At 29.4% G+C, this 13,546-nt stretch overlaps 1 protein-coding gene across 1 annotated transcript; it reads right to left on the reverse strand.

Moving 5' to 3' along the window:
- Positions 1–3,836: 3,836 nt before the first annotated feature.
- On the reverse strand, positions 3,837–4,505 carry LOC107905914 (uncharacterized). Its single transcript, XM_016832705.2, has one exon. The coding sequence runs from the start codon at positions 4,503–4,505 to the stop codon at positions 3,837–3,839; it is 669 nt and encodes a 222-aa protein (XP_016688194.2).
- Between the last annotated feature and the right edge of the window lie 9,041 nt (positions 4,506–13,546).

Raw genomic sequence — 13,546 nt, forward strand, 5'->3', positions numbered from 1 at the left:
CTCTTTTATCTTTCTTTCGAGTCTCAGATCTATACAACGCACTACAGACTGCATCAAATGTGATTGAATCTTTCCCATGAAGCAATGTGGTGGTAAGATGATCATATTCATCAGGAAGGGATTTCAACAACAATAATGCCTTGTCTTCATCTTCAAATTTCTCATCCAAATTTAGCAAGTCTGCTAAAATTTTATTGAATGAGTTCACATGGTCATTCATCGACATACCGGGTGCATACGTGAACCGAAAAAGTTTCTTTTTCATATAAAGCCTATTTTCAAGACTTTTCGTTAGAAACTTTTCTTCCAATGTATCCCACAGCTTCTTCGCTGATGTCTCCCTCATGACGGAGTACTTCTGCTCTTTGGCCAAACATAGGCGGATTGTACCACACGCCTGTCTATTGATCTTGGCCCACTCTTTGTCATCCATCTTGTCAGGTTTTTCTTCAAGGGCTATATCCAGCTCTTGCTGACATAAGACATCCAGGATCTCACACTGCCACATACCAAAATTATTGGTACTGTCAAATTTCTCTACTTCAAATTTTGCATTTGTCACAGTAGTCCTTGCTGATGACGATGCTGCTGTCATTTTTCTCCTCAATCCCAACTACTGTATACGTGAACAGTATCGTATACGTAAATAGTGCCGTATACGTGAATAGTACTATATATGTGAATAGTACCGTATACGTGAATAGTACCGTAAACGGTCGTATTCCCCAAGTACGAACCTGGCTCTGGTACCAATTGTTGCGCGGAAGCGTGTGAAAGAGTAAAATTATTGTACTGAAAAATCACACTAAGTTCAATTCCCAGGAAAGAGAGGTGGATCACGAGGATCGCTTACATACCAGATCTTTCCTAGCCAGAATATCCCTCTATCGTAATTTAATAGCACAATAAATCACTACAATGACACTTGCAAAATATGCAGAACAAAAATAAAGAACACTAGAATTTTAACGAGGTTCAGCAAATTTTGCCTACGTCCTCGGGCACTACCAAATATATTTCACTCCAAAAATACAAGTGAAAGTTTACAAATAGGGAGAGAGAACAATTGCCTTAAGTAGAGAATGGCAAGTGTGGGATGAAGAAAGTAAGAAATGGTTAGGCCTATTTATAGTTGAGGTTTAAGGATCAACTTGCAATGTCCCTATACAATTAGGGACCAAAATTGCAATTATCCCATGCCAACTAATCTTACTTTCTACTTTCGGTGCCTTTCGGTGCCAACTTTCTGCCACTATTCATCTTTGAAAAGTCAAAGATTGTAGGTATCCAATATGGATGATGAAATTCAAACTTGAACCTCTTCTGTTATCAACTGTCCTAAAATCTCATTAACAGAAGGTGAAGTTAAATTTTGGAAACAAATCTTAACTACATTAATCTACATTATCTGGATCAACAGCTCTGAACTTTAGGCATTGAAAAAAAAGGAGAGGAAAAATGGAATTGATTCTCAAAATTGGTGATAGTCACTTTCAGGAATAAAATGGGGAATAGAATGCCATCTCTTACAGTGATTAAAGCCTCCAATTAAATTAGGGGAAAAAGGCAAACATCACTAAAACATGGAGCACCACATCATTATCCCTAAATCAAATAGATTTTGTGGCCCCTTCGGGACTATCTTTTCAAAAAGTCTTAAACCTATTTTTTTTCTTCTCCCTCTGCTTTTTTCCTTGAAATAATTAATTAAGTTAATATGAAAAGGGGTTTGGAGAAGATAACTATAAGCTTTTATGGTGTATGATTGTTTTGGAATTACCAATAGAATTGAATTCGTGATGATTTAATTAAATAAATTATTAAAAATTATTAATATATATTAAAAATTAAATTAATTAATTTAATTGATTCAATTATCAGTTTAATCGATTTTTTAATTTAATTCATATTGATTCACGAATTAAATGATCTAATTTTTTATATCAAATCAATACCTCAATCACTTGATCAATATTAATTTTTTTAAATAGGATTTAATATTAAAATTTAGAATTTAAAACTTGAAGGTTTGATCTTTTTCTGAATGATTTTAACAAAAACATTACTAAATTAATTATAACTTTTTTTTGGAACATTTGGACAAAATAGGCGGAATGTTTAAAGGCCCTAAAATTTTGAGAAATTTAAATTTTTCCTTGAAATTTTTAATTAGACTCCCATTCTTATTAATCTCATAAAAATTTTAATTAAACCTTTAAACTTAATTTTAGGATCCGCCATTGCATCAAAGAATTGAACAAAAATAAAAGGATTAAAGCCAAAGTGTTTTCTTTTGATTTTTCTTTTTATATTGGTATTAAGGAGAAGATTAAAAGTTTATATATATTTTTTGACCAATTGAAGCAAAAGTTATGTGATAAGGTGGGTTAAAAAATCCATTTTCAAAATCCAAATAGGTGTAGCAAATTCAACCATTCCCATATGTTTTCTTGGTGAAATTAATTACCATTGCCCTGATTCAATCAAAGGGAGCAAAGGTGATGGAAAGTGGTAATAAAGTTTGGCAAAAATAAAAAGACCACTCCAAAGTAAAATGTAGTAATTAAAACTTTCGGCACACATAAAATTTTAAAATTTAAAAATAATAGATATGAATTGAGTTTTAACTCGGCTCGTATTGACATTGTTATTAGTGCAAAAAATATGAATTCGAGCATATTGAAACACATTTATCCTCTTTTTTAAAGATTGAGAGAGATTATAAGTGTTTAATTTAATTCCATGCAATTTGAATTATTAAGATGATCTTTTTCACATTTTTATATATTTTTAAATAAAAAAATTAAAATTAACATATCCTGGGTGTTTAATAAATTTACAAACAAATTTTTTACCATTTTACCAAAAATAATACTTAAGTAAACTTTTAAAAAATTAACTTATAACATAATATGTTCTCTCACTAAAGTTGTGTATCTATACTATTAATAAAACCTTTAACTGAGTTGATGTCACGAGTTAGCCGGATACCAACTCCATTAGGAAATGACTAATATACATTTTTATTAAATGACTACGACTATTATTGTGGTGGCATTTTTGTTTTTTTGGTACTTTTATATAGTTTTTATACTACTAATATACTTTTAAAATGTCTAGATGAATTTACAAACAAATTCTTTACCACTACACCAAAAATAATTATTGAGTAACTTTTTTTAAAAAATTAACTTTTAAAATAAAATGTTTTCTCTCAACATGTGTATATAGATAATATTACCGATTGAGTTAATGTCACAAATTAACTCGACACTAACTCACAATTGATGACTATACCATAGTAAACAATTGTAGTGCATTTAATATTGTTAATATGATGTATTTATGTGTTTGAATTTCATGTGTTATTATGACCAATTAATTTCAAATCATACGTTCCATTACTTATTGTATGATATTCTTAAACACATATCTATATTCTAAATTCGTTATTTCCACATACATATATGTATGATAGAATTTCTTATTGATAATATTGTTCGTTGAATTGGTGTCACCACTTATTTTTTATTTTAATATCAAACATATTTCATATATTATTATAATTAATTATTTTCAAATTATATATTTTTAAACACATTTATATATTAATTACTAGGAATAAAAAAATAATCGAAAAAACACTTACTAGTATTTGTTAACAAAAATGATGGTAGTTACCAGTTCCTCCATTGTCGTTGTACCACTGTACAGCATAACATAACCAGGCTATTAGCGTTTTTTTTTTTAAACAGATAAAAAAGAAAACAGTCCAGTGAATAGCCATTTTCCTTTTTTTGGTGGTTAAACTTTTCTAAAAAGAAAACTCTTTTTTTTCAAGCTTGGCTTTGAAGAACAATAGACAGAGACTCTTCTCGGCGAAACCTCAACTGTTTAGCAATAAAGTCTTCGATCGCTCGTTGAAACTCTTCATTGCTCAAATCGTCTTCAGGAAATAATTTTTCGTCCATGTTTTCAATTTTTTGGCATTTCTTCTCGCTCTCCGATCGTCGTAGTTCCTTTTTCACTTTCTCCCTTTCCAACTTCTCCGATTTACTTCTCCTATACACTCTCCGATTATCGGCTTCAAAGTCAGAGTCTGACTCTGGCTCCAGTTCTGGTTCCATGTTTTCGCACTCGCGAGTAGATGTGTTCACTTCAGAGATGATCTCCTTATCTTGATACACAATCTCTTCTTGAGACACCGATTTGGAGTGAGTGTCTGCGGTCTTGATGATTATTTCCTCGCAGACTTTGGAATCGGCATTGCGAAGGGCGGAGAAGATACCGGACTTAGCAATTAGAGTGATGATGATGAGGTTACAGATGAGGAAAACGAAGAACGGACTGGCGATGATGCCGCCGAGTTTCAAAACAAACTCGCCGGAGATTTTGATGGCAAAAGGCACGCGCTCGGCAGTCCACGCCAAAAACAGCAAAGCCGAAAGCACTTCAAAAATACGAAACACCTTTGCTATGCTTTGAAGACGATTGTATTTCTTCATCGCCTTAACTTTCTCTGTTTTCACGTTATGGAAATAAAAGGAATCCATAACAGCAACGTTTCCGAGGCATTCAACGGTGAAAACCGATAGGAATTTGGAAAGTTTCAAAAGTTTCGTTTGGTTCCGTGGAAACTGGTTTTTAACTTTCCGGGAAAATAAATGCCGGATTTGAAAAAGGATGGAGAGAGGGGGTACGGTTTTGGAGTCGCAGTGTAAGAGCAGTGAGGTTTCTCCTCCTTTTCAATCGTAGGGTAATTGTTATTATATAGACAACCGATGAAATTATTTTTATTTTATTTTTAATAAGAATTTTGTTAATAGACGTCAATTTTTTTCAATTTCTTTTAAAGTTTTAAGTACTACAAATACAAATACAAATATAAATATATATCTAATTAATTATATTATAAAATCCAACCAATACAATGTATAAGTGATTAATTATAACTGACGAAAAACCGAATAAAAGGCCAACTAATCACTAAAACAAATAACTATTATTTAATTTATAAAATCTTATTAATGACTAAATTTGATTAAAAAATTATAATAATATATTGTAAAAAATTAATATAAAATAAATGAGATTTTAATAATTTATTGTGTCTTAAATTTAAATTTATTATGTGTATTTTCCTAAATTATGTATAGAAAATAAAATGACAACTTAAAATATAAAATAACAAATGTTTGGTTTTTTTATAAAAGAAATAAATGTTTTGTAATTTTTCAATTAAGTTGAGACTCAGATTAATGAACAACTAATTTAGACATAATCTGTTCTTATGAATATTTAAAATTTTAATTGAATTGGTGTCACCGTCAACCGAGTTTCAACTCAGTAATGAGTTTACTAAAAAAAGCCTTATATTTTATAAAAGGTAAATATAATACATACATATGATATGATTCGAACTCAAAACATTATAAACTATACTCTTTCTCTTTTGATATAATGCCTAAAACTACCTACAATCACTTTCCGACCTTTAATTAGGAGGACAATTGCACTTTAACACGCTCGAACCCACGTTCTCCTATATTAACAACAAAGTCAATACCAACTGAACTAAAACTCAATCTAACATAAAATCTACTCTCTTAAATATACCATCTCAGCAAAAGAACATATTTCATATTTATATTAATTTTTATAAATTTATTAAATAATTATTTTTACCAACATGGTCTATAATAATTGTATAATATATGTTGTAATTTATTATTAAATACTACAATAAATTATAGGATAGTTAACTTTTAACAAGTGAAACTTTTTCAACTTTGTAAAAAAAAAAAAACAGGGACTTAAAAACACTTTCGAACAAAATCATTTTAATAATAAAACACGTTTTCCACTTTTTTTTAATTAATACAATATTTTTTAAGATTTTATTTATAGCTATATAAAAAAAATATGTTAAAATAAAATGTAGCTCTAGTTGAAAAGGTAAATATTATAATATGTTAAATTCAGATCTTATAATTCTCTTTATACGTGTGAATTTTTTTAAATTTATCAAAATATAAAAAAAACATAAATATTTCTAAAATAATATTCATTACTTTATAAATAGAATGAATTTTTGGTAAATTTATATCTAAGTTCAGATCGATTAGTAGACAATATTATCTCAATTAACTTTTATATATATATATATAAATTTAAATTTGATAGTTTTAATGCATCAAAGATAGGCCTAGAGAGAGGGATTTCTTGAGATTAGCCTTCTTTCACTTTGTATTGTGTGATTTAAGTTGATATTTTTGTAAAATTTTGTCATAAGTTAATTTTTTAAATTTAAAATTTGATGTCTTAAAAAAAATGCTAAAAAGTAATTTTTTTTTAGTTTTTAAATTTAAAAAATTAATTTAATCATTCGGTAATATTTTCTTACTATAGATTTTTCGTAATGATTTACTTTTAAAATTGATATAATTGTATTGATGTAAAATTTTAATGAAAAATACTAGCTATCCTTTACAAAAAAATACCAAAAATGATAACAATTGAATTAGATTAAGATTTGTCTTATACAACGATTAAGATATATAAATAAAAAATTAGCAATAAAACTTTTTAAATACAAAAATTAAATTTCAAATTTCATTCAAATATTACTTAAAATTTATATTAGTACACAAAGAATCCAAACTTTACTCGGAGTTATGATCTATATGTAAAATCTTTGGTTGAGTTGGTATCATGAGTTAATTGGGACACTCACTTAGTTGGAAAACGATTAAAAACAATTCTTTTACAAAATAATAATCTGTCATACCAACTTGAGTCGATTAATCCGTCCAAATTTCATACCAACCTTTCGGATCATAATCTGCTATACATAATCTTTCACAATTGCAGTTTATGTTAAATCTCATTATCAAATTTTATATTCTAATACTATCCAATACAGTATAACATGCTATTATTACATATATCATGCATAACAAACAAAATCGAGTCTAAGTCGAGTTTACGAAAGCTCTAAAATTGACCTGGAAACAAACAGGGATCAAAATGTAACATTTTCAATAGATAAAGGTAATTATGCAAAACAGGGGTTACACGATTGTGTGTCCAGACAATGTAACAAATTGAGGTCGTTTGAAACTTAAATGACCAAATCTACAATGCTCACATAGGTGTGCAACCAGCCCGTGTGACAATCGGGAACTATGTGGGTTCAATGTTTCCTAATTTCCAATGGACACACGACCGTGTCTATAATATGTCATTATGTGCCTATCTTGTGTAAGAAAAACCAAATGCTCAAATTATACATAAAAAGCCATTCAATCCTGCACAAAAAGCATTCCAAAAACATGTCTAAATATTCATTCAACCAGTATGCCACAATTGACACCTCAAACACAAAGATTACATAAAACTTTACAAGTTTTCCACATCATTCAAACAAAACATTTAACAAAACTTAAACACCTATCATATAGTCATCAATCACAAGTATTATGTGCATATTATAACCATTAACATCCAAATGATACTTATACGTATTAAGGTTTCTATGACATGAACCATTCAACCAATCTAAATTCCAAGCCATTCATAAGTTCAAGTCTTACCTTTGAGCTTTCAAAACTTTTTCATTCGTATTGATGTTCATATATGCTTCGCATTATGCCCAAAACACATAAGATTCATATCCCTTCATGTAACAAAGACATGATTCATTTAAACTAATTAGCATATTTATCTAACTACTAAATCTAATCACTATTATAACATTTCAAGCCTATTTATAATTTATTTATGCTTAACCAAATACGCACCAATTCATATCACCATGAACCATTTCAAAACCTTTCTATCACCATACCAATATGCTCAAAATCTACCTTTGGGTTCCATACCAATATTAAAACATATAATCAAATTATACTAACTTCCATTCTTAACTTTTCAAAACATAATTATAAGCATTATTTGTTTCTAATTCAAATATCCCAAACATAGAAAAATACAAAGGACTCTACCAAGTACATGCTCTTTTATATAGTATCACTATTCACATCCAATTTCATGAATTAATTAAATCATACAACATTTTATTCTATTCAATTTAATCCAAGTCTCGATATTCACATCCACTCTTAGCATTTTCACTCAACATTTATTAATATCTTACCTTAATTGTAACACCCCTAACCCGTATCCATCGCCGAAATAGGGTTATGGAGTATTACATGACAACAAAATAGTAAATCATTCAATTCATACATTAATACAAACATAATCAAATTGTTTGGACCTTAAGAAGCTCAAATACTAACAAAAATACAAAATAAAAATGACATTAATCGGGTCAAAAACACATCAAAACCAACTTAATATGTGCCTAACCAATGTACCTTCATTGGTACCACAATTATATACAACTTAATCTCAAAATACACATTAATTCAATTCATCAACTCATTCAAGCAAATACCAAATCAAAACACCTAACAAAGTTACCACACAACCACAACAAATCAAATATATGTAAGCCACACATACTAGCATAACAACTATACCTCATTCTCACACCCTTTGCAAATTAGTTATTTGCACAAAATATCATTCATAACATTTACATAAGTCAAACATTAACCAAAATGGCACTAGAGCCTATACATGCCATATAATCCGAATTTAATGTTTCAAAAACTACCGAGATAAACTGGATAGTGTGACTTGATTGCCGATCCGTTCATCCAACCTTCCGAAAATCTACAATGATATTAAACAACACAAGTAAGCTTAATGAAGCTTAGTAAGTTCAACGAGTTAAACAAAGTTCTTGCCGAACTAACTATAATAAATCAAATAATAAAAATCATCCAAGACAACTCCCTGTCATTCACAACTTCAATTGATAAATACATCTGTATTCAAATCAATACAAAAATAAATAACATGTCTTTTAAATTCATTAAATAAATCACCTTATCGAGATTTTCCCATTCGAAGAACGACTTACGAGTAAGAGTACATAGTCAACAGAAGCTCATAAGAGCTGGTCCTCCCGAATACGCCAACAGAAGCTCGTAAGAGTTGATCCACCCAATCACGCCAAACAGAAAGTAAAACACGAGAATTCGCAACAAATGTTAAACCTTGGTTTACTTGGATAAAATGTCGATATCTTCCTCCAATTCCTTCTCCACTCCAAACATCCGTCATACACCAAATCACGAATGTACTTAAATCATGCGTTTAATTCAAACCAAATATCCAATTCAATATTATAATTCAAACAATAATTCGTTTCCAACAATAGAATATATGCATAATATCAATCATCAATTTATACAAATGTTAAATTTTAACTGTACGAACTTACCTAGACTGAATTGTAGTAATTTCATAAGTTCAACGACTATTCCGCTATTTTTCCTTTCTACAAGTATCTGCGGGATCTTGATCTAAAATATAAAATTACTCATTTATTAGCATATATTTCATTTTCAATCTATTTTACAATTAATACTTTTTTTATTTTTTAAATTTATGCAATTACCCCAAACTTTTACAACTTTTGCAATTTAATCCCTTAATTAGTTAATCTATCAAATTAACTAATTTTCTAAAATCAATAATCTATCTAAATATTTTAGGCCCTCATACAGCCCCTAATAAACCTAAAATTCACTATCAAACTCTAATATTTTGACATTTTCACAATTTAATGCTAAAATCAATATTTAACAAAAATCACTTTACAAAACCATCACACAACACAATCAAAGCTCCAAATCCATGTTATTCATAAAAAAACATATAATATTTATCAATGAAAACTTCCAAAATTTTTAACAAAATCAGAAGCGAAGGTCTAAGTTAGTTGGACCTGGTTGCAACGATCTCAAAAATATAAAAATTACAAGATATGGGTAAGAATTGAGCTCCCATGGAAGCTCCTATGCTCAATCGATTCTCCAAGCTATTTCTATGATGTTTCGACAATGACAAAAGAAGAAAATGAAGAAAAACCTATTTCTTCTTACTTAATTTTGTTTTACTTTCAACTAAATTACAAGTTTGCCATTATAATTTCATTATTTTGTCCTTATCCATCAATTTGCCGTCCTACTATATTATTTAGGGCTTAATTTCCACTTAAGTCCTTCCTCAATTAATAATAACACCATTTCATCACCTAATTGCTATAATTAGCAAGTTTTACACCTTTTTTCAATTTAGTCCTTTTTCTTTAATTAGCTAACTAAACATTAATATTTCTTAACCAAATTTTAATACGACTATAATGACTTTATAAATATTCTAAAAATAATATTTATGAGTAGATACGACGGAAATTTGTGGTCCCGAAACTATTGTTCCGTCACCACTAAAAATCAGGCTGTTACATAAATGCTATATAAGTCAATATATCATAAATATGCAATAACTAAACTTAGTTTCAGGTCATAGAAATACAAACTGAAAGCTCACATCACCCATCATTGACTCTCCCCTTTCATTTCCCTTTCGACGATCCTGTGTCGTTTTTAGCTGTAAATAATAATTCAGTAATGGTATAATATCAAATTCGATTCAAATCATATTCAATTTCAAGTCATACATATTTTGTAAATTATTCAATTTAATCCTCTATCTCGATAATCAATCAAATTCATACAATCCTATTCAGTCAATCATAATCAAATATCAATTCATAAAGTATCTCAAATTGTAATTTATCATATTCAATTTATCAATCAATTTATCATTTCTTTACGATTTAGTCCATATCACACCTTTTTGTACTAAATTGTAAACAATTCAAATTACAACCACACAAAAACAATTTCATAATTCAAGAATATGTTACAATTATATCTAACCATACCCTATGAGCTCACTTGGTTAAAATAGTATACAAGTTGAATTTTTTTGTCTTTTCCCCGATTATTTCTGAATTGGTCAAATTCCTGATCTATTCAATTATTCAATTCAATTTATCAATTTCAACCCTCTTATTTCTTTCTATTATAAACTTGTATCAGCTCAATTTTATTTTTTTAATGCTCCATAATTTTTTTTATTTTATTCAATTTAGTCCTTAAAACCGAAATAGTCATAACTTTCAAATTTGAGCCTCGATTTCGAATCTGATCACAATTTCATCCTTTTACAGCCAACTACTATCCATAATTATATAAATTTCATACCAATTTCAAAATATTTATACTTTAGCTCCTATATTCAAAACTAACAACTTTCTCTTTACAAACTAGTCACTTTTCATATCTAGGCTTTATATCTAACCATTTAAGACAAAGAATTTCAAGATTCAACAATGAAATATTTATAAACTTCAACATTTTCGAAAATTAACACACGAGTTAACTAAATTAAACTCCCGAGACCTCAAAAACATAAAAATTACAGAGAAGAACTAAATTGAACTCACCAATTTAAACTTCCAATTTCAAAACCCTTAGACTGAAAGCTTCATTCTTTCATCCATGGCGGTTTGGTGCATGGGAAAAAAGAAGAGAAAATGCTTTCTCTTTCTTTCCACCACATTTGTTTTATTTTATATTTTATACATTATAACTTTAATTTATAAATTCTATATAATTATAAACTATAATCACCCTAACCGCCCACTTAAATTCCATAATGGTGTATTTTTCATTTTTAACTTTGATTTAATTACTACCTAATCCTTTAGTAAATAGAAGTCTAGAACAATTAATTTTAACCACTTTTATAATTTAGTCCCTATACCTTAGTTAGTCATCAATTCAATAAAATTATCTATCCAAAATTTGATTCATCTATGTCATACCTCCGTAAACATTTAATAAAAATATTTTCGAGCTCGTTTATAGAAATGAGGCCCTGATAGTTCATTTTCTAACACCACTGACTTTAGGCTCAATACACTTTTATCTTAACTAACTATCGAAATAACAAATTCGTCAGACCAAAATTCAAATTAATATTATAATTAAATCGTAAATATTAACTAATAAAATATACGAATTCTATCATCAAAGAACGTGATTCCGAAACTACCATTTCCGACACCATTGACTTTCATATCGTTATAGTTATTGTCAAATCCGATTGCTTAAGAGTTATCTAGATACTTCAAGAAAGCTTGAGTTAAACTTGGGATGTGTTAATAATCGTAGGGGATATTGTTTCAATTTCTGCGAATATTTAATCCATTTAATTCAACCATGTACTTAGAATTGAGAACAAAGTGCTTAACTGGGTGACAAAGCGAATCATGAATGGCTCTTACCGCTTAGCTTAGTTGGGACGGTTACTATTATAACAAGTAAGAGGATATAAATTTGAACATGTTTAAATATATATTATCCTCTTGATTTAAATATTTGGAAGATTATAAAGTGTAAAAGATAATACTTGAACTCAAATAACAATCTTCTCCTGTAAAAAATTGGAAAATATTTTCTTTTACATACCCACATGGTGTCATATAATCTAATAGTAGTGTGATGTAGTAGTGTCTTTTACGTGCCTTCCAACCAATGAAACACGATTGATTATTTGATTTACGGCAGCATTACAAGTTCAATTCCTTTTTTTGGAGAAGGTGAATTAGTGACCATGTCCGTACATACCATCACAGACCATAACCAGTCTGCAATCACGTGGCCGATCACTGAACTTAAGAGAAAAAAAAAAAAGGAAACCCAGCCATGGCCATTATTGCACATTTCAATCTCTTTCTTTATAAGAAGAAAAAAAGAAAGGACTCTTGTTTTGACAAGTCTGGTTCTGGGTGTCTTTGGAACTTGAAATAGAGAAGACGTGATTGTCAGACACGCGATCATGTTGTGCGTGCCCTTCCCCCTTTTTTTCTCTCTGTGTTTTTTCTTTCTCGTTTTAAATGATTTGTTGTGTCTCAGTTGCCGATGATGATTTCTGTACATTTTATGCAAACAGACGTCTGTTATTATTGCCATCGATTTGGCCACTTCTTTTGCAAACAAGTGCAACGACTTTCATATGCTTTTGTTAAGTTACACATCCCATAAAGATTTCTGGTTCATAGTTGCATGATTAAACTTTGAAAAACGAAAAAAACACTTGAACCCGAGTTTTGACCCGGCTTAACAATGGCATGCACGTGAGAAACAACTATCTGGCTTTCACATTGCTTATATGCAATTATATATCTGATTGAATCCTGCTGGTGTCTTAATATTATGGACTTTTTCACAGAGTAGTGTAAATTTTACTGTGGTTTTCCTGTCAAAAGAATGGGTGAAGATGATTTGAACTTTGTTAGAGAACTTTCTTTTCAACCATTATTATTATTTTTAATTGGTGATTCTTAAGCTTTGGAATTCAGAAACTTTATTATTTTATAAAAAAAATTAATTACCAACGTTACCAATCACTCATGCAGAAGCAGAAGTACTTGAAAGTAAAAATTTTAAGCAATGACTGGCAGGCTGGCTCTCTGTTCTACTCTGCAGCAGTTGTGAACCAAACTCGATGGAAATCCCTCCTTTCCCTTTCACTGACCCACTATCCCTTTCTCTTCTTCTCT

The sequence above is a fragment of the Gossypium hirsutum genome, chromosome A11 (genome assembly GCF_007990345.1).
Source record: "Gossypium hirsutum isolate 1008001.06 chromosome A11, Gossypium_hirsutum_v2.1, whole genome shotgun sequence".
Lineage (NCBI taxonomy): Eukaryota > Viridiplantae > Streptophyta > Magnoliopsida > Malvales > Malvaceae > Gossypium > Gossypium hirsutum.